General features: G+C 41.0%; 1 protein-coding gene across 6 annotated transcripts in view; it reads right to left on the reverse strand.

Annotated features, from left to right (window-relative positions):
- Positions 1-27,337, reverse strand: part of LOC131625833 (uncharacterized) — a 78,939-nt gene that overhangs the window by 45,892 nt on the left and 5,710 nt on the right. Inside the window, exons 2-3 of one of the 6 annotated variants that reach the window (XM_058896659.1) lie at positions 23,734-23,970; positions 161-5,709 (exon numbers count right to left, since the gene is read on the reverse strand). The exons of 2 other annotated variants lie outside the window; for them this stretch is intronic. In XM_058896659.1, the coding sequence (XP_058752642.1) occupies positions 161-3,708 (3,548 nt within the window). In that variant the 5' untranslated portion in view covers positions 3,709-5,709; positions 23,734-23,970. The remainder of the gene's footprint in view (positions 1-160; positions 5,710-23,733; positions 23,971-27,337) is intronic. 3 more of the 6 variants (XM_058896661.1, XM_058896660.1, XM_058896658.1) reach the window with 3 other exon arrangements.

A 27,337-nucleotide genomic window follows, 5' to 3' on the forward strand; every position in this document is an offset into this window, starting at 1 on the left:
AGTAAAACAAAAAATGAAAGAAATGGAACAGTAATTGCATGCGAAGATATGATTCTCATTCGATATTAAACAAATTGAAACACATGGGGGGCCCTTCTTTATACAAGAGGTCAAAAATGCTTAGGGCGAAGCATATGACTTATTGAAACAAGAAAATTACATCTCCATAAAAGTGACTTTGGGGATGTCCAAGATAGTCCAATTGTTGAGTTCCTGTCCAGGCGCAGCATGGCAAATGAATTTGGAGAGATCTTCTTCATCATCATCATCCACGGCGAGAACCTGACTTCCAGAACTGGTGCTTGCACTGACGAACACTTGAGAAATGGGGGGAATCACCTTCTTTCCAGGAATTATGCTGAGCTGAGTAGAGGAAGATGGCTGATACCCAAGGCCGTACTTGTCTCGCTTCTCATGAACATCAATCAGTTTGCCCCAGGCGCTATGGGGAATACCAGCTTCTAAGAAGGCCTTAGCATCATTTAAAGACGAGAGGGGTGCTCCGAGTTCCTTCTTATTCTCAACCACGGGGAGTTTATCAACCGACACAATCTCTAAAGCTTGAAAAGGTGTCTCTTGTATCTCTCCCTCCACTTCAACATAACGGTATGACGCCAGATTATTGACAATCAAATCCTCTTCACCAGTGATCACAACAATCTTGTCATTCACAACAAATTTCAAACACTGATGGAGGGTAGATGTCACAGCCCCAGCAGCATGGATCCAGGGACGACCCAAGAGGCAAGTGTATGAAGGACTTATATCCATGACATAGAAGGCAATATAGAACATGTGAGGGCCAATCAAAACAGGCAGATCAATTTCCCCTTCTACGGACCTTCTGGAGCCATCAAACGCTCTGACACTCATAGTGCATGGTCTCATCATAATCCCATCCATACTCAGCTTAAACAAAGTAGTCTTGGGCATCACATTAAGAGAAGAACCAGTATCAATCAGAACTCGAGACAACACAGCATCCAGACACTTGACGGAGATATGCAACGCTTTGTTGTGTGCTCTACCCTCAGGTGGAAGCTCATCATCAGAAAAACCCAAACAATTACCAGCAGCAATGTTGGTCACAACCCCTTCAAACTGAGGCACGGTAATGTCTTGAGTTACGTGAGCGGAAGCCAGAACTTTCATCAGAGCATCACGATGAGCTTCAGAATGTACCAAGAGAGACAAGATGGAGATCTTGGCTTGAGTCTGATCAAGTTGGTCAATCACTTTGTAATCACTTTTCTTAATGATTCTCAAGAGTTGCTCGGCATCTTGTGCATTACGTGTCACAGGAGGATCAACAGCAATTTGCTTTCCTTTTGCTTGTGTACTAGCCTCTTTATTGGTCTCTTTAGGAAGCGGAGGAGGGGCAGCAAAGATCCGACCACTACGGGTAATGCCACTAGTGCCAGTAATATTAGTGATGCTCGAATTACCCACTGGAGGACAATCATATTTCTTCCCTCGAATATACACGGCATTATAACTCCAAGGAACAGCCTTAGAATCATTCACAGGAGAGGGAACAATAGACGAGGTTGAAGGAGTCGAAGGAACATTTGGAACCTGAATAACCAATGGAGTCCTCGGAGCTTGAACGACCAAAGGAGTACTCGGAGCATGAATGACCAAAGAAGTGCCCTGAGTCTTTGATATCTCAGCAGGGTAGTAAGGGATCTCTAAAGTAGCCACATTTTCGACAGGAACAACCCTTTCCACTCTAAGAACACCTTCATCCATTAGTTTCTGGATTTCCTCTCTCAACCTAATGCATTCCTCAGGATTAGAAGAACATTGCAAACAGTAGTCATGTAGTTCACACAAAACCTTTTGTTGCATAAGATACTCTCTGACAACTGCTAGCGGCATCCTAACCTCATTAACATCATTAACTAGGATCCGATCCTCACATAACTCAATAGCATTGGTCGTACCAGCATGAGGAGGCATAGGATTATTCTGCACATTAGGACCAGTAGGAGCGAACGAGATAAGCTTGTCATCAAGGAGATCCTGAACCTTCAATTTGAATGCTCTACACTTTTCAATAGTGTGGCCTGGAGCCCCTGAATGAAATTCACATCGAGCATTAACATCATAACCGGGAGGGAGAGGACTAGGTGGAGGTCCAAGTTCACGGAGTTGTACCAATTGACCAGCAAGCAACTGAGGGAGAAGCTGAGCATATGACATCGGAACCGGATCGATACGCCTATCTTGGAATCTTGTTCTTTGCGGGCCCCTTTGACCTTGAGGCCTAGGGTTCTGTTGACGATTCTGAGGAGCAGCAGCTTGTTGTTGTGGTACGAAAGGCTGTTGGGGTGCCATCCATGGTTGTGGAAGAGCAGCAGCATATGCTTGAGGGACATATGGGCCAGGAACAGCATAAGGCATCGGATAATAAGGAGGCGGAACAGCAGAATATGCAGGAGCTCGGCTTTGGTCAACAGAAGCGGTGCTAGTCTCACCTTCCTTCTTCTTCACAAACCCAGAATACGGCTTCTTACCATTACCACTTGAGTTGCTAGAATTAGTAACACCTTGAATGGTACCAGCTTTGACACAGTTCTCAACCCTCTCACCAATGATGACCACATCCGAAAAGGAAGGGGAAGTATTACTAACCATGTGCTGAAGATACGGCCCTTTCAGAGTCCCCATAAACAGATCAATCAACTCTCGGTCCAATAAAGGAGGTTGGACTCGAGCAGCAAGTTCACGCCACCTCTGGGCGTATTCCTTAAAAGACTCTTCAGATTTCTGTGACATATTCTGCAACTGGGCACGGCTAGGAGCCATAGCAGTATTGTAGTGGTATTGTTTCAAGAAGGCATCAACAAGTTCTCCCCAAGTACTGACATTAGACCTCTCGAGTTTCATATACCACTCTAACGGGGCTCCAGTGAGACTATCCTGGAAGAAGTGCATAAGCAGAGGTTCGTTCTCAGCGTGAGCGGCCATCTTACGGCAGTAGGAACGAATGTGAGTCTCTGGGCAGGTAACTCCCTTGTACTTATCAAAATCTGGCACCTTGAACTTCGGGGGAATAACAATCCCAGGTACCAAGCACATAGCAGCAGTATTAAAACTTGAAGTTTTGGCAACTTCAACAGCCTTAAGGCGTTCTTCGAGAGCTTGGTACATCTTAGCAGTCTCAGTCAACTCAGCAGTAAGATCATGTTCAAGATCAATAACCTCATGGTGGTCGTCCACTACTTTCAGTGTCTCATTAACAGGAGTCTCTTTAGTTTTCACCCCTCCGTCAGCAGAATTGGTAGGAGTATCTTTGACCAAACTAGCGACGCTCTTTCTGAGTTCATCCTGTCCTTGAACGACGGCATGGAGAGTCTCCATAAGTTGGGCCATTCTTTCCCCCATAACATCCATATCCCTACGAAGGGCGGCTTGATTCTGTTCAAATTGTTCCATGATTCTCTCGTTACTCCTGGTGCGGTAAGGATGTAAGAAAGTCAGCTTCGTCGTCGGGAAAGAAATCTGTTGCTGAAAAGGACCCCAATTAGTTTCTTGTGCAATAACCTGAAAAATGCAATGTGATAATGTGAATGTATGAGTGCATGTGTGCATATGATGTGTTGTGTCATTTTCAGGGTATCCAAAGTAAGATTGATAGTCAAGAACAAATAGCAACGTGACGAGAGAGATATCAAGTGGAAACGGAAAGCAATTCATTTCATTCATAATAGCCCCCTAAGGCGAGTGGGTTCAAACACAAATAACAATGTTCAAATACAAAGAGCAATAGAGACCCCATCCAACAAGTCTGGTGGTGATCTACAAACAAAATTCAATTATCAATTCATCTCAATGTAGAACAAAGGCCCTCCTTGTCTGAAATGGGCATCACTCCACTTCTTTGTTTCGTCAAATAGCTTCTTAGTCGCCTCCCGATCTCTTCCTTTGACCAGGCTTTGGATCACTTCATCCTTTCGGAATAACTGTGTGTCTAGATTCTTGCAGCAATCCCTAAGTTCGTCACACCCTTTGCATTCTGGGATATAGGTCTTCTCAAGTGCATTTGCTTCACTCATCATTTGGTCTCTGAGCTTGACATTCTCTTCAGCTAGTCGGGCGGTGCGGAGGTGACTTCCTTTCAGTTGGGTCTCAAGGGCTATTCTCTGAGTGGTCTCTTCTTCCAGTTTCTTCTTCATGGTCCTCAACTCATACTTGGTTTCTTTCTCCAGTCGGAGCTTGTGGGCTTTCAGGTCTTCTTGATACTCTCGTCTGAGCTTCTCTTTTTCTTCCTTTATAGCCTTTTCTATAACCTTTTGAGGGTCTTCAGTAGGAGCAACAACAGCTTTCCCGTCCTTTTAAGTTCTAACTCTCTTCCTGGCTTGAGAAGACTCCCCTTTGAGAGTTTTAAGTTCACGGGCCAGTTCATTCTTTGTCTGTTTAAGGAAATAGCGCTTCAAATCCATATCCCTATCTTTCTCTTTCAGTCTCAAATTGGCGACGCGGACCTGGTCGAAACGTTCTCTTGATACCATAGTTTCTGATATCTTCGGAGGTTGTGCATACAAGAGAGGAACTTCCGGGAATGGTAACAAAAGTGTCTTGACTCTCTTCTTAACCCAATCGGTATAGGGTTCCATAGCAATGGCATTCTTGGCTCCCAGAGTGGATCTCTCACCTATATGAATGTTATTCCAGGCCTTCCTGATTTCCTCAAGCGCTATAGGGTCAGCTCCCTTCTCAAAGTATACGGATTGGTAAATCTCCCTATCCGAAGGCCCACTTTTCATGGTATAGCCCAACTGACGAAGAGCTAGAACTGGGTTGTAGTTAATACATCCTCTTGTCCCAATGAGCGGGACGTTACCAAAGTTTCCGCACCTGATAATGACTTCAGATATGCCTGTTCGGAATTGATACCATACGATGTCGTTTGCAGTAAGTCCCATGATTCTCTGAGACCATTTCTGAGTAGAGGTAACAAACGGACCACTAGCAGGCAAGTGAGATTTGAACCATTTATATAACAGCGGCAAGCAACCTCGAATAGCCCCCCTTTTACCATGCCGAGAGTGAATAGAATAATACGTGTCAGCCAATAGGGTGGGTATTGGATTCTTGTCCATAAAAAGACATATAGCAGCCAAGTCCACGAACTTGTGAATGTTGGGAAACATCACAATTCCGTAGATTAGAGCGGCCAAAATAGCATTGAAAGCCTCCCATATCCCTTTGTCGGCAAATTCTTGAGCTTTTTCAACCAGGAAACTCATGTAGAAGCCATGTGTATCACCCTTCTCTTTCCAGTTATCATGAACATCACCCAAGCTCAAATAAAGAGCGTTGGCAATGTAATCCAACCTAGGTTTCTCCGGGACACAAACAAAAGGCACTCTGTGTTGAATCTTGATGTTGAGGAGGCAAGAGTACTCTTCGAGAGTGGGAGCCAGCTGATAATCTGAAAATGTGAAACAACGGATATCTGGGTCGTAGAACTGAAGAAGAGTAGATAAGGCCCATTCGTCGACACGCGAGTACAGAAGAGATAATATGTTGCCATAGTTGTCACTGAACACTGTTTCATTATGACCAGTGACCAATTCACCCAATTGCCCCAACTGAACCATACCCTCACGATGGAAAGTATAAGTGTGTGTGCGCCTTGTAGCCCCTTGATTGACGGTCACGTTGTTATCCATTCTTGACAGAGATTGATATTTTCTGGATACCCTGAAAAAATGACATGCAAATGAGAATTAACTTTTTCTTTTCTTTCTTTTCTTTCTTTTCTTTTTCTCTTTTTTTTCTTTTTTTTTTTTTTGAAATGTAAACATGCTATGATGAAAATGATGCAGATTGGGTCCCCACGACATAGAGGGACTAAGGCAATAATTCTGAGCAAGAAGATATCATAGGATCAAAGGTCCGGCATAGATCAGAGAGCCAGAAGAATCATAATCACCAATAGAACCAAATAGTCACCAACAGAACCAACTAGTCACCAACAGAACCAAATAGTCACCAACAGAACCAAATAGTCACCAACGGTACCTGTCATGTATATCCCTCCCCACTCACGGGTGTAGTCTAGGTCAGGGTAGGTCAAAATGGCAACCAGCGTTATCAGTCCTCCTGAGGCACCAATGTTGTTGCATCTACATGCCAACAATGATACCCCATTTGGACCTCGACTGGGCGTGGGTCTCATGATCGCACTAGACAAGACCTGACATCTCATCGGCGTCATGACTATCCACTCTATCCTAGGTATCCTATGTGTCACTCTGGCCTGGGTATTGGGCCTTTTACCTCATAGAAACAATCCCACCCAACCTGCAAAACAGAACAGAAGACCCCAAGGAACACAGAATATAATCCATATGCATGATGTGCAAACAGAAATAAACATGATATGCAAGCAGAAAAAATAAACATGCAAACATATATACAAGGTATAGACATGAAAACAAATAAACACCCAGTAAATAAACAAACAAACGCAGGCTAGGATCGACTCGCTATGGATGGACCAGCAACAGGTCTAGCAACATCCCCAGCAGAGTCGCCAGCTGTCGCACGCTCGCGAAAAATGAACAGAGTCGCCACCAATATATTTATCCCATCGCGGGAAAGGAATATCAGAAAACCTAACAAAAGAAGGAACAAGGTCTTGCGACCAGAGAATCAAGGCACGGGAGTCGGTTACGCAAGGGGAAGGTATTAGCACCCCTCACGCCCATCGTACTCGATGGTATCCACCTATGTTTGTTTCTATCTAAAGGGTGTGTACTATGTCTATGTCTAAATGCGAAATGAATGCAAAATGTAGGGAAAATAAAGAATTGTACTCGCACGGGCCCTACCCCGCTGCCTACGTATCCTTTTCAGGAATCAGAGTTACCGTAGCTCGGCTAAAGATTTTCTATTTGTTTTTGTATTTTTTAGTTGGGCGGCGTTAACGCTCACGCTCTTGCACAAGGGGACAGCCTAGGATGCAATGGAGCGGAGATAACTTGCCCTTAGAAAGGAGAAAAAGAGATTGGTTTGTATCTTTTAAGGGTAATTCCATGATGACGAGAGCCCACTACAAGGTCTCGCATCACTTCCTCACTTTTGTTTTAAGTCTGAACATTTATTAGGTTCTTTGAAGTGTTTTTGGTTGGTGTTTTTTATGGGGATTTTAATTTGTGACTTAGATCATACCAAAAAGAGTTTTTTGTTTTGTTTTTGAATATTTAGAGAACGCACATCGAGGCCTACGCCACAATCGTTTCTCTAAATAACGGTTAAGAAATACATCGAGGCTTCACACCTCAATCATTTCTTCTCCGCTAAGTAAAAGAGATACAAAAAGAGTTTTTTATGAATATTTAGAGAATGCACATCGAGGCCTACGCCACAATCGTTTCTCTAAATAACGGTTAAGAAATACACCGAGGCTTCACACCTCAATCATTTCTTCTCCGTTTAAGTAGGAAAGAACATTCATCGAGGCCTACACCTCAATCATTTCTTTCCTACCATGAAATAAAGCAACGGTATGATCTTCATCGGTTTTTATTAAGTATTTTAGAGGTGGAAAAGAAAAGGAATGAAAGAGGGGCACTAACCTATTCTCTAATCTAATGTTATGCACTAAACCTATTTAAAATCTACACTAGAATCTAAGGGAATTAAAGAAAGAAATATTCAAAATGACCAAAGTCAACTTTAGCATCCAAGGGCATTCTAGGCATTTCTCAAAGTATATAAAAATATCCACAAAAATAATAGAAATAAAACTCTAAACTATTAACGGAAATATTCACAAACAATACTATTTTTATTCATTTTTTAAGACTATTTTTTGAATTAAAACTAAACAAGAACTTATGTGTTTAACATGAGAACCAATTAACTATTAAAACTCTAAAAAAACTAAGTACTCATAAAATTCTAATTGAGTAGAAAAAAATTTTTGTCATTTTTATTTAAAGAGTTATTATGCAAAAGGAATTAAAGGAGAGATCAAGTTTATTACTGTTACTACAAAAGGGGGTACAGCAGTAATTGTCATTTGAACTACAGATTAACTAAAAACAAAACAGGGCCTGATTCCTGGGGGTGGAAGAAGCAACTGCGCTAGGACCCAATCCATAATGCGCAAGGGTATGTCAGCAGAATAGGGTGTGTAGTCCAACAAATAGCGTGGCCCAACGTACGAAGCCCATCATCCATTACTCCATTCAATTGTTTTATTGCATTTTATTATTCAGCTTTTATCAGCATGTGCACATTATTTTTATCATGTGGTCCTTTATGAATTCTATCAATTGGTCAGCATGCATCTTAAGTTGCTAAAAGACAAAAGGGATTTCCAGCCAATCAGAATTACACACATCGTTTCCCAATGATTATAGTAAGACAAAAAAGCAAATAATATGGGAAGGGAGCCAGCGCATGGACGCCACGCGTCTGCCATAAGCGAAAACAAGAAAATCAGCTGGCGGCCGGAGATGACCTCCGGTCATCTTCTCCGGCGAAAGCCCTACCGGAATCAGGCCAACATTTCCAGAAATTTAAAGGACCAGCATCATTCGACTCAGAATTCATCGCTGAGTTTGGATCTGTACTTAGTTTCACCTCATTCTCCTTCTAGTATGCTAATCGAAACGAAACATAAAACCCTAACTTTTAACAAATTCACCAAAACAGAATCTGAGCATATCAAAGAGATTAGCAACATTCATAGAACTCCCATATAAGGTTTACACGTTCCAACGGCATTCCTTTCAAGCAAGTTGAATTCAAACATCAAGAACGCAAAAGGCACGAAGACGCAATGCAAACATGGATACATGTGATGCTGAGAAGTTCACGAGGTTTACCTGTTGAGTCTTGAACTGAGAACTAGAGATATACTCTACGAGGCGAACTCCTTGATGCTGATGACAGCGCTGCGATGCTACAACCTCAACGTGCGTGGTGATGCAGATCAAGGCGTGACGAAGATCGATGACGGAAGAGAGTTGAGGTAGTGGTTGATTGATGGAATCAGAGATGACGATGAGGAATGATGAAGTTTGACGGAGGTGGTTTAGAGGTTGTTATGGAGGTGGATGGAATTGGTTACGGTGGCTCGTGAGTTAGTTATGTGTGATGGTTGTGGTGGCCGGAGTTGGTTAGGGGAGGGAGTTAGGGTGGCCGGAGTTGGTTAGGGGGAGAAAATGAGAATAGAGAGGGGATGAGTGAAAATGAAAGAATGAAGAGAAGTGTGGAGTGAGAGTGTGAAGAGAGGAATGGAGTAATTTTTTTGTGGATCGTGTGTGTAAAAAATCCCCTGAGTGAGTGAGCTTCAAGCTGCTTATATAAGATAAGTGTGAAAGGAATGAAAGGTTTTTTTTTGAGTGTGGAGCTTGGGCTATGCAATTACAGAAACTTTATTTTCTTTCTCGATGTGGGGCTGGCTCGGCAATGCTTAGTGAACAAGGTTTTTGCAATTATGGTATGGTTCACTTTACTTTTGCTTTAGCAGCAAAATGCATGGGCTTTCGTGGCAAAGTATCAAATCTTGCTTATGTGTGTGTTGTCAACTTTCCATTCATGTATCTTTCTCCATAGGCCATGGTATGATTAAAACTTGTGCTCACCGTGAAGATAACACATAAAGGAGAAAATTTGATGTTGAAGATATTGTGAAACAACACATGGAATCGTGTGGAACTTGCTTATAAACATGCTGACATGCAATTGTATCAATCCTTACACGCGCGACTTAAGCTTGGTTTCAAATTCATGGCAGAGGTGTGGTACAGTCAGGGCACGACTTTAGAGTCCTCTATCTTGGTCCACGCACGTCCAAAATTAATGATCCTGGGCTTATTGGATAGAGGGCATGGCAAAGAGTGGTTTGAGATCAAGCTTGTTCAAAATAGAGATTTGTGGAGGAAGAAAAATGGACTTGAAGTTGGCCCACCATGTGTTTGTGAGAATGACGTGCGTGACCTGGATTTCTGCCTTGGCTAGATGCTTGACTTGATCAGTGAGAGGGTGAGACTTTGAAGGCTTGTATCTCACTCAATATTTGTCCAATTGTACCCATTCTTGTCTCAATGGATAGATGACATGGCAAAGAAGAGAGTGATACCCAGTTTGCGTTCATGTCACTTCTGTACAACTCTAAAAATGACTGGAGATTTGGCATGCCATGTGTTTGTGAAAATGCCAGGTCATGACCTGACTGGTGACCTGGAATGTGACTTGATTCAAATGAGTTTCCAGCAACTTCGCACCACTTTAACTCTTCATACAAGCTTCAAATGCAAAAGTGTCCAACTACAAAGTTGTTCTCCTCCATGAGAAGAACAACTTTGATGTTGGAAATTTCTCCGAAAAATGCCGTTTGCCACGCGTAATCTGGTGCTGAAGTGGACTGCTCAACAAGATTTAAGACATCAAAAATTTTTCTAAGTGTTGGAATGTCTTTTTTTCTATTTTTCCCAACTTTTTGCCGAACTCCCGATTTTATCCGTTCTTCGACTTTTCTTGATTAATTTTCCACCAAAAGTCAATATTCGAATAATTTTACCGATTTTGACCCAAAAGTCAACTGTTCCGATTTTTCCGACTACTGATGAAATTCCCGATTAAATCTCTTCCACTCATATCCAGTCAAGCGAACACATCCACATAGCCAGTATGAGAACTTTTCCACACATCGAAGCCACTTCTGATTACATGTTGACCAGAAAGTCAACTGGTTGACTTTGGTCAAAGAAACCCTGATTTAAAGAACCAGATGATTTGCAAGTTTGCGCCCTCTAATCAATGCCCTGTTTTGAAGCAGAGAGACGCTCCAATCCAGATGGGCTTCAATGAACATAGAGCCACATGATTATACCTCAGTTTTCTCATCCCCTGATCATACTTCTTTGCAACGGAGCTTTTTCCTGATAACCCTTTGAATAGCACCAATGATATGAATGCATGGGTATGGATTATGACCTAAGTGGGGTATGTACATGAATGCAAAGCCTAAGCCAGTTAGCAGTTAAAGGGTAGGACAAATTTGGGGTATGACAGGAGGGTCTCAAAAGTGAAATTCTTACATATGGGCCTACATTTTATGACCCAAACTTGGTCCACAAGCTATCCAAAACATATGCCATGAATTGTATCATTTTATTTGATTTTACATAATTTTATTTCATTTAAAATTAATTTTTAATGATTTAATTAAATGAAAAATCAAATATTTGGTAGAAAATATGTTTTGATTATTTTTTAATCAATATTAATGATCAAATGTAATATAATTTCGTGCATACATGGATTGGAAAGATTTGATACAATATTGGCCAAAATAAGAAGCTTGCCATTCAAGAAAGAAATCAAATATTCAAATATGGCAAGATTTGATTTAAAGACCTTGGGCATTGTTTGTTAACCTAATTCTGTCCTCCTATAAGTACTGAACACAAGCCAACACACTGGGGGACGAAAAATTGAGAGAGAGGCACACTAGCGAGAACTCAAAAAAGTCACCAAGAACGTGAATTCGGTTTGGGATAATTCGTGGCTCTCAAGGGATTCTAAAGGTTGCAAAAGATTCTTGGGATTGTTCTGAAGCTGTGAGGATCGTTACTCTACTTCAACACCCCCAGAATTCTCTCCATTCAACTCAGGTATGTCGTTTTAAAAACTCGCTCGATCTGAATGTTTCACGCATTAGCATTGAAATTTGAATGCATATTTGAGTCTTCCTTGTCATTCTGATCGTTTCTGAATTAATTGTTTGAAGTTTGGTTGCCTTACACATGTTTTGCCATTGATGCCGTTTTGAGCTTTTAGGGTTTCAGTTTAGGGGTTTTAATTAGGAACGAAATTAGAACTAATCGAGGGTATAGTTAGGTTCGTATGGTCTAAACAAGGGTAAAGGAAGGGTCGCGAACAATTTATGCTTGCACAGGTGCTATTCGCTATTTTTCAGGTAAGTTTGCTACGAATGAAATCGTAGCAAAATCGTAGCTAATTTTGCAGGGATTTTAAGATGGTGTTGGGGACGATGATGAGGTGTCTGCGTGCCACTGGGTAGTTTGAATTCGCGCGCCTATTTTTCTTTTGTTTTTTCTTGCTCCATACATTAGGTTACGGACGCGCGTTCTTAACGCATATGCATGCGTGGTGGAGTGGTTAGTGAACACGCTTGGGGAGTGGAGGGTCGCAGGTTCGAGCCCTCCCTCCTTCATTATTTTTCTGAAGAATTTTATTCCAGATCCAGCGCATGCGCCTATGTACAGAACTCCATACACCCTCACGATCCAGCCTTTAATCCTACCATCCCCTAGATCTAACGCTCTGGAATTGTCACCCATACCATACACCATAACAGCAGCCACATTGAATAAAAATCCTAATAACTAATTTAGTTTAATTAATATATTTAGTTTTAATTATTTCTTTCATATAATTAAAGGTTTAATTAAGTGATTAATATTTATTTTTGGTAAATAAAAAATATATTTGATAGTATTATTAAAAATTATAATTTGTTATTCGTGCCGATTAAATCGATTAATCGCTATGGTTAACAATATTTTTAATTAAAATGTTATTTAATTAAATAAAATATGATTTCTATTATTTGGTTAAATGGTTGCAACTATTTTATTAGTTGTGATGATTAACCGTTTTTCCCTCGATTTAATTTGTTATTCTTTTTAATCGAATCAATCGGTTATGAGGGGTAACAATGCATATAAAACTCCATAAAAATTATTAAAATATACCTCAGTTCATTATTAGTGATAATCGAATCAATCGATTAAAATTGGTAGTGATGCAAATTTCAAATCTTTTAACCATGGTGATCAAACCTATTGATCATTGCGGTTAATAGTGCCAAATCAGGGTTGTACGCCCTAAATCCTAATAATTCTAAATTCCATTCAAACTACAATTACAAACCCAAACTGCGATAGGCTGACCAAAAAGCCTCTAAAAAACCGTATCAAATCAAATTCCAACTCTAAATGGCGTACAACCTTTCCCGAACTACGTAGACTCTGATCCTCCCTAAGGAGGTACGTAGGCACTTGGCAACAAGGCGAGTCCCCCTCTTCAAAATCTCAATCATGTCCTTATAATTCTGTTTGCCACATTTCTTTACAAACCCTGCCATGTAACCCTAATCTTTGATTGTTAGCCTTTAGGAAAGGGCTGAGGGTGCCTCATACCTTCCCTCAGCCTGATTATAATAACTTACCCTCAATCTCTTACCTGTGTAGGGTTTCCTATTCGCCCTTCAGAATAGGTGGCGACTCTCTAAGTATAATTTTTAGGCAGGTTGCTACAGCTGGCGACTCTGCTGGGGACAACACTTTTAGTGAATTATTATGCTCCTAAGGCTTGAGTGGGTTTAGGTTTATGGTTCGTGGTTTGTGGTTTAGGGTTTGTGGCGCATTTTAGGGTTGGCAAGTTGCCACATTTAGGGTTTGGGGGAGGTTCATCTTTTAATGTACGTTAAATTATTTATTTGTTTTATGTTTGTTTATCTGCCTGAAAATATCTGCTTTAGTATTGTATATTTTGCTCTATTTTATGTCAGTTAAACCTTAAATGTGGGAGTTAACCTTGAGGTCACTAGGGGAGTACGAATCTCCTACGAATCTCACTGATAACTCCACTCGGAGTGGGTTGAGTGTTCGGAAAGGTCCAAAACGAGGCTTGACTTTGTTGAGGGCTGGACTGGATACTTAGCTGATCTCTCCGAGAACCTACCCAAAAATTCGAACCTCATGGATAAAATGAGTCGTTTTAAAATCCGAAAAGACAAAGAGTCTCGGAGGCTACGAATGACCCCATGAGACCTTTTAGAACCCCCCATAAAAGGTTGGCTCCCTAGAGCCCCCTACGTCGAACCTATGAACCTGGGTTTCTTAAAATATTGTGTTATATATGTTTGATTTGTTTTATATATATATATATATATTTGTTTTGTTACTATGATTTCCTTTTTTGTGTGTTTGCATGCATCATCTCTCATTTGCATCCTCATCATGTTTTATCCACAAAAAATAGTAAATAAAAAATATGATATAAATGTAAAAAAATATATTCTATTTGGTGAATGTGTAGGAAGGATGAGCACCAAGAAGACCATTGTTCACCTTTCCGTTTCCACTCCGGATATCAAGAAGCTGAAAATAATCAAGGAGAAATTACCATCAAGTGCCTTGGATAGGTTTGTAATCCGCTATGGGAATATTTTGGACTTGCTAAGGGTGAGAGTACAAGAAGAAGCAATTACTGCTTTGGTTCAATTTTATGACCCTCCGCTTAGGTGCTTCACTTTTCAAGACTTTCAGTTGGCTCCAACTTTGGAAGAAATGGATGCTACTTTGGGGTTCTCAAAAATTAAAAAAGAATTCTATACTGGTGCGGGTAAAGAAGTTGACTTTTCAGATTTGGCAAAAGCTTTGGGGTTATCTGCTACGGAATTGAAGACTAATTATAAAACTGACGGGGATGTGCATGGGATCAAAAGATCTTACTTAGAAAATCAAGCTTTAATGTATGCTCAAAAGAAACAATGGGACATTTGTGGACATTTATTAGCTCTTTTGATTTTTGGAGTTGTCTTATTGCCAAAAAATGTTGATTATGTTGATCCCACCGCTATTCATGCTTTCACTTCCTTTAAGGTTCACGGAAAAGATCCTACTCCGACTATCCTCGCTAATATTTACTATGCTATCCATACAAAGTACGAAAAGAAGAGAGGAATGCTATTTTGTTGTGTCCACTGGCTATATTCTTGGTTGACTTCTCATCTCTACAAATCTAGTTGCTTTATCAAAGAGCTTGCTAGGAACGAGTGGTCTCAAAAGCTAAGGACTCTTAAAGCTGATTCTATCCTATGGTATGCAAAGAAATTAAAATCTGATAGGATCATTTACAAATGTGGAGATTTCGACAATGTGCCATTAATGGGGACTCTTGGTTGTATTAATTATAACCCCGTTTTAGCATTGCGTCAATTAGGACATTCTATGGATAGTGAACCTTCGGAGCAACAAATAGAAGAATTGATCTTGCATGATAATGGGAAGGGTGCACCAAGAACATTGAAAAGAGTGATTCAAGCTTGGAGTCAGGTTCAAAGAAAATATTTTGGGCCAAAGAATGCAATTGCAAAAGCACCTTACACCACATGGGTTCAAGAAAGAGTTGGAAAGATTTTGCTACCTTTTGTTGTGGATCCCGCATACAAGCCTGATTCTCCCGATCCTGTTCCTCTATCCATCGAAGAGATAGAAGGGATCAAGGCTGCCCTAGAGGCATCCCAAAAGGAAAAAGAGAAACTAGAACTTGATTTGCATCAACTTACCAACGAAAAAAGTCAACTACGCTTTGACCTCAAAGAGAAAAATCAAGAACTTCAAGCAATGAAGGAAGAGAATGATAGACAAAGGAGTAAAAGGAAGCGTGCAACTGAAGGGTATTTAAGTGCTAATTTTAATTTGGAAGCACATAATGAGAGGTTGGAACAAGCGGATAGGGAAATTGCAAGGTGGAGAAGGCGTTACGAAAAGGCTTCCCATGACAAAACAGAATCGGAGAAGAATCTGGAAGCTGTGATCTTTGAATTAACTGATAGGACTAAAGATCAGGAGGATGAAATAAGAGGTCTCAAATATGATCTTCAAGAAGCCCTCAATGCTGGACAACAAGAACATGCAAAAAGATTAACCACGGAGGAAGAGCTTTTACAGCGCACTGGTGAGTACGAAAGAGCATTTCAAGCTATGGTATCACTTCGGGAAGTGTTCATGAGAGAAAAAGAGATACACGAGGCAGCCTTGAACGAGAGAGACTATTGGAAAAGACAATACACAATCGTTTCTACAGCTTACGAGCATGTGAGCATGGTTCCTAAGATGCTTGAAGATTATGAGAAATGTCGCGATGATTATGATAAGCTAGTCTTCTTGTGTAATGATCTAATCCTGGATATTCCAAAAAGTTTGGAAAGAGCAGAATCCTCTCCCATCATCCTTCCTAAAGTCGTCAAAGAGTTTATGGAGCTTTGTAGGAGCATGGTGGACAAGTTCAAAGAAGACATCCAAAGGCGCTCTTAGTTTTATGTTATTTCCTTGTTGCTTTTACTCCAAGTACTTTTGATTCAAGTTATTTTAAGTATTTTTAATTTTCAGTTTCTTTTCCTTTTTGTAAACCAACAATGAAGTGGTGTTTCCTTTCAATTAATAAAGTGTGTTTATTTTCGCATTTACTTGTTGTTCCTATAATATTCACCAAATAAATATATGCAAAGAAAAAAAAAAGAGAAAAAAAGGAAGAAAAAAAATAAAAAAAAGAAAGAATGTATATTTACTATAATAATGTGGATAAAACATGAACATAGCATAAGCATAACATTCATATCATGCATGCCATATTTCATTACCAAAGCATTAAAGAAAAACTATCTTCATCTCCAGTCACACCATTGCAACTCAACCGCTAATTCAGACAAGATCTCAAAAGAAAAGGGCAATGGAACAATTGGAACAGAACCAGGCCGCCCTTCGTGAGGAAATGACCCAACTAAAGGGTACTGTTGAAGACCTCCAGGGAGGAATGGCCCAAGTGCTGAGCTTCATGAAAGAACTCAAAGATAAGCAAGATAAAGCTAAGGAAGTTCATGATCAGTATGAAGAGATACCTAAAGATGGCAACCCATTGCTAGGATATGTTAAGGGTCATGACCCTCACAAGGCAAAAGCCCACTCCTCAAAAAGGACTATCACAACTCATGAAGAGGGAGAGGCTTCTCAAGAAGGATTTATCCCTACTATTCAGAAAGAAGGGGCGTCTCGCACCGTTCGCATTCCAGTCAACAATCCGCTTAGGGATGAGGACTACTTGGATTTACAGTATGGGGACACTAATGACACAGATCAAGTCCCTCAACCAAAGCTGACCTCCGTTGATTCTGGGGAGAATTCCAAGGAGAGTGGACAAATCAAGGCGCTGGAAGAAAGGATGAAAGCAATGGAAGGATATGATGTCTTCGATGTGGATACCTATGAAATGAGCTTAGTGCCGGATTTGACTATTCCTCACAAATTCAAGATACCCGACTTCGAAAAGTACAAGGGACTCTCTTGTCCGAGGAATCACTTGCGCATGTATGTGCGAAAAATGGCTGCTTATGCTCATGACCAAAAGCTGATGATGCATTTTTTCCAAGATAGCCTGAGTGGAGCATCGGTTGACTGGTATATGCAATTAGAGAAGTCTCACATCCGAAGCTGGACCGACCTTGCTAATACGTTCCTGAAACAATATAAATACAATTTGGACATGGCACCCGATCGGATGCAACTCCAAAATTTGTCACAAAAGAAAGAAGAATCATTCAAGGAGTATGCACAAAGATGGAGGGAAATGGCCTCCCGAGTCCAACCTCCCCTGTTGGAAAAAGAGCTCGTAAAAATGTTTATGGCTACATTACAAGGGCCATACTACGATAAAATGGTAGGGAGTGTGTCTTCAGGGTTTTCAGATTTAGTGGTTATTGGTGAAAGGATAGAAGACGGAATTAAGAGCGGGAAAATACAAGGAGCATCATCTAACTCTTATCACTCAAAAAGGCCCACCTCAACCTTCGCTAAAAAGAAGGAAGGGGAGACCAACGCAGTAGTGCATCAAGAGTCTAGACCTCCTGTGTCCTACCCACCTCAACAAAGCAGGTTCCAAGGTCCTCCGAGGAAATTCGATCCTCTACCCACTTCCAAGAGTGAAATACTAAAATATTTGCTGAGTGAATCATTGGTAGAGCTTAGACCTATGCCACCCCTAATTCCAGGAAAGATTCCACCCAGATTCAACCCGAATGAGAGGTGTGAATTTCACGATAATTCTCCTGGACATACGTTGGAAAAATGTTGGGCCTTTAGGCACAAGGTTCAGGACTTGATAGAGTCAGGAGCAATTGCTTTTGACAAACCCAATGTGAAAACAAATCCAATGCCACACCATGAAGGCGCAGTCAATGCAATAGAAGTTGTCAATGAGCAAGAGTTGGTTCAACAACGGAACTCCCCCACAGATGCACTTAAGAGGTATCTTCTTATAAAGGGGTTTATCCTAGAACATAACGAAGCTTTCGAAGACACTTTGCAAAGACTCATGGATCAAGGATTGATCCAATTGGAGGAACACCCTGAAGAGGAATATGTGGCGATGGTGGAAAGAAACGAGCCTTTAATGATACCTGCACAAGGGGCAAGGAAACCATTGATTATCCCATGCTCTAGACCGCCAGTGATGATACCTGCGCAAGAACGTACCAAGATCATCCCAATCAGAGGACCATATCCTTTGGACAAGATGAAAGCGGTACCATGGGAATACGAGACCGATACTAATACTGCAGTATCAAGCATCGTTGGACCTGGAGGTATGACCCGTAGTGGGCGCATATTCAAAACTGCGCAAGTACAACCAATGTCTAGTGGAAACTTGACACAATCTGGAGAACAAGTTGTCACGAGACCAATTGACGAGGCTGAACCTAAGGATAAAGAAACTTCTAATAAAGATGCTGAGGAGTTTCTCGCTCTGATTAAGAAGAGTGATTATAGAGTGGTAGATCAGTTGCAACAGACACCGTCTAAAATATCGCTCTTATCATTATTGATACACTCCGAGAAGCATCGAGATGCCTTGATGAAGATCCTAAACGCTGCCCATGTAACTAAGGACATCACAGTCAATCAATTTGATGGGATGGTGGCCAATCTAACTGCTGGGGCATGCCTGGGTTTCAGTGACAATGAGTTACCCTTACAAGGAAAGTCACACAACAAAGCCTTGCATATCTCCATGCAATGTGGGAAGGCTCATCTGGCTAGAGTTTTGATCGACACAGGGTCATCTTTAAACGTGATGCCAAAAGCCACACTTGATAAGATAGCCTTAGAGGGACTCGTGGTTAGACCTAGTCGTCTGGTGGTTAAAGCTTTCGATGGATCACAGAGTCCGGTATTTGGAGAAGTAGACCTTCCTGTCATAATTGGTCCCCACACCTTCTGCATCAACTTCCAAGTGATGGAAATCGAGCCAGCTTATACCTGCCTACTAGGGCGTCCTTGGATCCATGCAGCTGGGGCAGTCACCTCCACCCTCCATCAGAAACTAAAGTTTGTGAATGGGAACTCCATAGTAACTATCAATGGAGAAGAGGATATATTTGTCAGCAATCTAAACTCATACAGATATATTGAGGCTGGAGACGAAGCATTGGGTACCGCATTTCAAGCTCTAGAAATTGCAACTGCTATCACACTACCAGTGGAGAAGATAAGAAGGGCGGTAACCTCATGGAAAGACCTACAAGACGCAGATACTAAAGGCTGGGGCAAGCTGCCAGAAGTTTTGGAGAAGAAGGATCGCCTGGGGTTAGGATACCAACCCACCAAGGTCACAAGCATTAAGAAAGAAGAACGACCATTTCCCCCAATAATGCAAACTTTTGTGACTGGCGGTTATGAGCATGTGGCTATGGTGTCCAATCAGGACTCTCAAGAAGGGACATCCAATTTCATTCGAGAGATCAGGCCAGGAGAACAGCTTCAGAATTGGACAAGCCTGGAGATACCGGAGATAGTTTTCATTTCAAAGTAATTTGCTTTTGTGTGTTTTATTTCCCCTTTTTGATAAAGAAAAACAATAACGCTCATGCCTCGCCCGAAGCATAGAGCTAGTTTGTAAGGGCCCCATTTACTTTCAAGTTCGAAGTTTATTAATAAAATTGTCTTTGCATTTTGGTATTGAAAATATTGTCTTTTCTCGCATTTATTCCTTTCCCATTTCTGAAAATGACAAATAAATTTCTTGCACAAACAAAGCACGTTCACATCTGCATACTAAAAGAAAACAAACATAAAACATGTGCAGATCACTTCCTAACACCACCGATAATAATACTGCTGAGACTCTATACAAACTCGAGGCTCTCGCTAATCAGGCTGAAGGAGGGGATGAGGAAGACGATGAACTTCCGGAAGAGTTGTCAAGGTTAGTGGATAAGGAATCCAAGAGCATGCTCCCTCCACAAGAGGCCATTGAAACCATAAACTTGGGAACAGATGAAGAACCCAAAAACATTAAGATTGGGGCAACGCTAGGTAAGGACGTAAAAGCAACGTTAATCAAGCTCCTCCACGAGTATGCAGAGATTTTTGCTTGGTCATACCGTGATATGCCGGGGTTGGATACAGACATCGTGGTACACAGGTTACCTCTCAAAGAAGGATGTGCGCCGGTCAGGCAAAAGCGTAGAAGGGTTCGACCAGATATGGATAGTAAGATTAGGGAAGAGGTGCTCAAACAGTTCGATGCCGGGTTTCTTGCTGTGGTTGACTACCCACCTTGGATTGCAAACATAGTACCGGTTCCTAAAAAAGACGGGAAAGTGCGCATGTGTGTAGATTACAGAGATCTAAATAAAGCAAGTCCAAAAGATGATTTCCCACTTCCACATATAGATATCTTGGTGGATAATACAGCACAAGCTTCAGTGTTCTCTTTTATGGATGGTTTCTCCGGGTATAATCAGATTAAGATGGCTCCCGAGGATATGGAAAAGACCACCTTCATGACCTCTTGGGGGACCTTTTGCTACAAAGTAATGCCATTCGGGTTGAGAAATGCAGGGGCAACATATCAAAGAGCCATGGTCACATTATTCCATGATATGATCCATAAAGAGGTCGAAGTATATGTAGATGATATGATTGCCAAGTCTCCCACGGAAGAAGAACATATTACAAATCTACATAAGCTGTTTGAACGTCTAAAGAAGTACAAGCTAAGGTTAAACCCGAACAAGTGTACGTTTGGTGTAAGATCGGGAAAGCTGTTGGGATTCATTGTAAGCCAACGAGGTATAGAGGTTGATCCCGATAAAGTAAAAGCCATACAAGCGATGCCCGTTCCAAAAACAGAAAAAGAGGTACGAGGTTTCCTGGGTCGGTTGAATTACATCTCAAGGTTCATTTCACATCTAACAGCTACATGCGAGCCTATATTCAAACTACTCAGGAAAGATCAACCTATCAAGTGGAATGATGATTGTCAAGTAGCCTTCGAAACCATAAAGAACTACTTACAAGAACCACCTATACTCTTACCTCCTGTACCCGGAAGGCCACTAATCATGTACCTCACAGTACTCGAAAGGTCTATGGGGTGTGTACTGGGGCAACAAGATGAAACAGGCAGGAAAGAACACGCTATTTACTACCTCAGTAAGAAATTCACGGATTGCGAGTCTCGGTATTCACCATTGGAAAAGACATGTTGCGCCCTAGCATGGGCCTCCAAACGTCTAAGGCAATATATGCTGAACCACTCCACATGGCTGATATCGAGAATGGATCCTTTGAAATACGTGTTCGAAAAACAGGCTCTCACGGGTAGAATTGCAAGATGGCAAATGTTGTTGTCCGAATACGACATACAGTATGTAACTCAAAAAGCAATAAAAGGGAGTGTCTTGGCAGAACATCTTGCCCACCAACCACTCGAGGAATACCAATCTATGAAGTTCGACTTCCCAGACGAGGATATTATGCTAGTAAGAGACTATGAAATACCGGGACCCGATGAGGGACCCGAACCGGGTTTAGTATGGAAACTCATGTTCGACGGTGCTTCAAATGCACTAGGACATGGCATAGGGGCAGTATTGACATCTCCCGATGACCGACACTTACCCTTCACTGCAAGACTATGTTTCGACTGTACCAACAACATTGCAGAATACGAAGCATGCATATTGGGGTTAGAAGCTGCAATCGACCTAAGAATCAAACTCCTTGATGTATACGGAGACTCAGCATTGGTAATCCATCAGGTCAACAAAGAGTGGGACACTCGAGATGCAAAGCTAATCCCATACCGAGACCTTATACTGGAGTTGACAGCTGAATTTGATACTATCACCTTTACTCATATCCCGAGGGAAGAAAATCAAATAGCCGATGCACTAGCAACGCTTTCCTCTATGTTCAAAGTGAGCTGGCCAAACCATGAACCACGAATAACCGTTAGGCACTTCGACGAACCTGCCTATTGTCTCACGATCGAGGAGCAGTCTGACAACAAACCATGGTACCACGACATTAAAGAGTACCTGGAAAAACAAGAATACCCGGAGAATGCCTCAACAATTGATAAAAAGACACTGAGGAGACTTGCATCCAAGTTCTTCTTAAGCGGAAGCATCCTATACAAAAGGAACTATGATTCAGTGTTATTGAGGTGTGTAGATAAAAACGAGGCCAAGGAAATTATCAGGGAGGTACATGAAGGAACCTTCGGGACTCATGCAAACGGACATTCAATGGCTAGAAAGATACTGCGGGCAGGGTATTACTGGTTAACGATGGAGGCCGACTGTTTCCAATATGCAAGGACCTGTCACAAGTGCCAAATCTACGCTGACAAGGTGCACGTACCACCAAACCCGTTGAACGTTCTGAGTTCACCATGGCCATTTGCAATGTGGGGAATCGACATGATAGGGATGATAGAACCTAAAGCTTCGAACGGACATCGATTTATATTAGTCGCCATAGACTACTTTACCAAATGGGTCGAAGCTGCCTCTTACACCAACGTAACAAGACAAGTAGTCACTCGGTTCATCAAGCATAATATCATATGTCGGTATGGGGTTCCAAGCAGGATTATCACCGATAATGGGTCGAATCTAAACAATAACATGATGAGGGAGCTGTGCGAGGAGTTCAAGATTGAACACCACAATTCTTCACCATACAGGCCTAAAATGAACGGCGCTGTCGAAGCTGCAAATAAAAATATCAAAAAGATAATACAAAAGATGGTGAAAACATACAAGGATTGGCACGAGATGCTTCCCTTCGCCCTACACGGTTACAGAACCTCGGTGCGTACATCTACAGGGGCAACTCCCTTCTCCCTAGTCTACGGTATGGAAGCGGTCCTCCCAATCGAAGTGGAGATCCCGTCATTAAGAGTCATAGCTGACACAAAGTTAGAAGAATCGGAATGGGTAAAAACTCGTTTCGATCAGCTTAATCTCATTGAAGAAAAGCGACTGACAGCTTTGTGTCATGGACAACTCTATCAGAAGAGGATGAAAAAAGCGTTCGATAAGAAGGTCCGACCTCGAACCTACAAAGAAGGTGACATTGTCCTCAAGAAGATACTGTTACCTCGACTCGACGCCCGTGGAAAATGGACACCTAACTACGAAGGTCCATACATTGTAAAAACGGTGTTCTCGGGAGGGGCATTAGTCCTCACTACAATGGATGGGGATGAGCTACCGCACCCAATCAATTCAGATGCAGTCAAGAGGTACTATGCCTAGCAGGGATAAGGCTTCAAGCTACGAGCCCAAGACAATTCGTAAAGGATAGGAAATCGAGCAATCATCAACTTCCGAAGTCAAAAGGATTACTGGGGCCCTCGATAGCAAAAAAGAGCAATAGCAGTATTAATGTCATTTCTATTTGTCATTTTTCTTTCTCTCATACCCTTTGTACATTCGCCAATTTAAGGCAATAATCAATAAAAGCTTTTCACTTTCATACTTATCTTTTCATCATTTCAATACCAAGTGCAAAGAATAATTTATTTCTCATAAACTTTGAACTTCGAATTTAAAACAGGAAACTTACAAATCATTAGACTGAAATAAAGGGGATAAAACCACGATACCTCCGGCAGCCAATATACGCCTGATGATCTGATAACCCTAAAAAAACAAAAACACACCGCCACATTCCAACATACTAGCCCCGGGCGATCTGAGTCAAGACCCGTAAAGTTGCTCGAAAGATCTTAAACAAATTCCAATTGGTGACAAAAGATAGTACCCCAAAGTCATCATACTTACATATTCACTTACATAAACACTCATACACATCGCATTTACATACAAAACATTCACATGACCTGCATTCGCATACAAACATTCATCATACGAATAACAAAATCATAAGCATACACATTTGCAAGATAACCTTTTATACACACAACTCGCCCGCATCAAGACAAGTAACCCTTTTGGGGTTAATCCAACTACGATAGTAAGCAGGTACGGCTAACTGCGACGACTTACTAGACTGACAGTAAGTGGGCCCTACCATCTACGATAAGCTTACTCTAACTACGATAGTGAGTAGGTACGGTCAACTGCGACGACTTACTGGAAAGTAAGTGGACCTTACCATCTACGATAAACTCACTCCAACTACGATAGTGAGCAGGTACGGCTAACTGCGACGACTTACTAGACTGACAGTAAGTGGGCCCTACCATCTACGATAAGCTTACTCTAACTACGATAGTGAGTAGGTACGGTCAACTGCGACGACTTACTGGAAAGTAAGTAGACCTTACCATCTACGATAAACTCACTCCAACTACGATAGTGAGCAGGTACGGCTAACTGCGACGACTTACTAGACTGACAGTAAGTGGGCCCTACCATCTACGATAAGCTTACTCTAACTACGATAGTGAGTAGGTACGGTCAACTGCGACGACTTACTGAAAAGTAAGTGGACCTTACCATCTATGATAAGCTCACTCCAACTACGATAGTAAGCAGGTATGGCTAACTCCGACGACTTACTAGAGCTACAGTAAGTGGGTCATACCATCTACGACAGACTTATTCCAACTACGATAGTGAATGGGTATACCAACCGCGACGACTTACTAGAATTATAGTAAGTGGGTTACCCATAAGCTGCAAACCCCTGCTAGCGCCATAAGCAAGGTAACTACTTTAACAAAGCATCCCTCTCCACTACCGGGTTCAAGGTAAATTTAAGGGTCTTCCAGTATTTAATAACTCTTCGATCGGAACGACGCGAGGTCTACACACCCTCTTGTCACCCAATCCAAGGTAATTAAATAGGGGCAGCTGTCATACCCCAAAATTTACCTCCCACACTTTTCTCATAACAAAAGCAAGGCTCAAATCTCAAAGCATAGCTCATTCACATAATCCAGATAATTCACAGTCAACTGATCCAAATTGAAAGGTCAATCATAATCAAGGCATGATCCAAACTTTAACCATTGGGCAAATATCAAGTATGGGGTGCATAACCATCATTTGATCAAGAATTGATCATGATTCCATTAATAGAAACTCAGAGATGAACAAAGATGGAAAGGTTCAAATTAGGGTTTCTTAGGAGAAAGTCAACCCAACTTTGACTGGGCATAACTTTCACATGGAACTTCAGAAATTCCCCACTCAAAGCCTATTGTGAAGGAAATTGAATCCTCTACAACTTTGTGTCTCACAAGCCAAGGCTAAAAATGCTTCATTTAAGAGATACAAGGCAAAAGATTACAGGTCATTTTCAGGCATCCTTCAGAAACAGTTTTTTTCCAAAGAGGATATGGCCAAGATAAAAGTTCCAAATGAAAAATATATTCCAAAGTGGCTTGTAGAGGACCTCTTGGGGTTTCCAAAAAAGTCTTAGAAATCCCTCATAGCTTAAATATGGAGTGAGATATGATCAATCAAAGTTGGGAGATTTTGAGGGACCAAATGTGAAAAAGGAGGGTCTCAAAAGTGAAATTCTTACATATGGGCCTACATTTTATGACCCAAACTTGGTCCACAAGCTATCCAAAACATATGCCATGAATTGTATCATTTTATTTGATTTTACATAATTTTATTTCATTTAAAATTAATTTTTAATGATTTAATTAAATGAAAAATCAAATATTTGGTAGAAAATATGTTTTGATTATTTTTTAATCAATATTAATGATCAAATGTAATATAATTTCGTGCATACATGGATTGGAAAGATTTGATACAATATTGGCCAAAATAAGAAGCTTGCCATTCAAGAAAGAAATCAAATATTCAAATATGGCAAGATTTGATTTAAAGACCTTGGGCATTGTTTGTTAACCTAATTCTGTCCTCCTATAAGTACTGAACACAAGCCAACACACTGGGGGACGAAAAATTGAGAGAGAGGCACACTAGCGAGAACTCAAAAAAGTCACCAAGAACGTGAATTCGGTTTGGGATAATTCGTGGCTCTCAAGGGATTCTAAAGGTTGCAAAAGATTCTTGGGATTGTTCTGAAGCTGTGAGGATCGTTACTCTACTTCAACACCCCCAGAATTCTCTCCATTCAACTCAGGTATGTCGTTTTAAAAACTCGCTCGATCTGAATGTTTCACGCATTAGCATTGAAATTTGAATGCATATTTGAGTCTTCCTTGTCATTCTGATCGTTTCTGAATTAATTGTTTGAAGTTTGGTTGCCTTACACATGTTTTGCCATTGATGCCGTTTTGAGCTTTTAGGGTTTCAGTTTAGGGGTTTTAATTAGGAACGAAATTAGAACTAATCGAGGGTATAGTTAGGTTCGTATGGTCTAAACAAGGGTAAAGGAAGGGTCGCGAACAATTTATGCTTGCACAGGTGCTATTCGCTATTTTTCAGGTAAGTTTGCTACGAATGAAATCGTAGCAAAATCGTAGCTAATTTTGCAGGGATTTTAAGATGGTGTTGGGGACGATGATGAGGTGTCTGCGTGCCACTGGGTAGTTTGAATTCGCGCGCCTATTTTTCTTTTGTTTTTTCTTGCTCCATACATTAGGTTACGGACGCGCGTTCTTAACGCATATGCATGCGTGGTGGAGTGGTTAGTGAACACGCTTGGGGAGTGGAGGGTCGCAGGTTCGAGCCCTCCCTCCTTCATTATTTTTCTGAAGAATTTTATTCCAGATCCAGCGCATGCGCCTATGTACAGAACTCCATACACCCTCACGATCCAGCCTTTAATCCTACCATCCCCTAGATCTAACGCTCTGGAATTGTCACCCATACCATACACCATAACAGCAGCCACATTGAATAAAAATCCTAATAACTAATTTAGTTTAATTAATATATTTAGTTTTAATTATTTCTTTCATATAATTAAAGGTTTAATTAAGTGATTAATATTTATTTTTGGTAAATAAAAAATATATTTGATAGTATTATTAAAAATTATAATTTGTTATTCGTGCCGATTAAATCGATTAATCGCTATGGTTAACAATATTTTTAATTAAAATGTTATTTAATTAAATAAAATATGATTTCTATTATTTGGTTAAATGGTTGCAACTATTTTATTAGTTGTGATGATTAACCGTTTTTCCCTCGATTTAATTTGTTATTCTTTTTAATCGAATCAATCGGTTATGAGGGGTAACAATGCATATAAAACTCCATAAAAATTATTAAAATATACCTCAGTTCATTATTAGTGATAATCGAATCAATCGA

This window comes from Vicia villosa, unplaced genomic scaffold, assembly GCF_029867415.1.
Source record: "Vicia villosa cultivar HV-30 ecotype Madison, WI unplaced genomic scaffold, Vvil1.0 ctg.000244F_1_1_3, whole genome shotgun sequence".
NCBI lineage: Eukaryota > Viridiplantae > Streptophyta > Magnoliopsida > Fabales > Fabaceae > Vicia > Vicia villosa.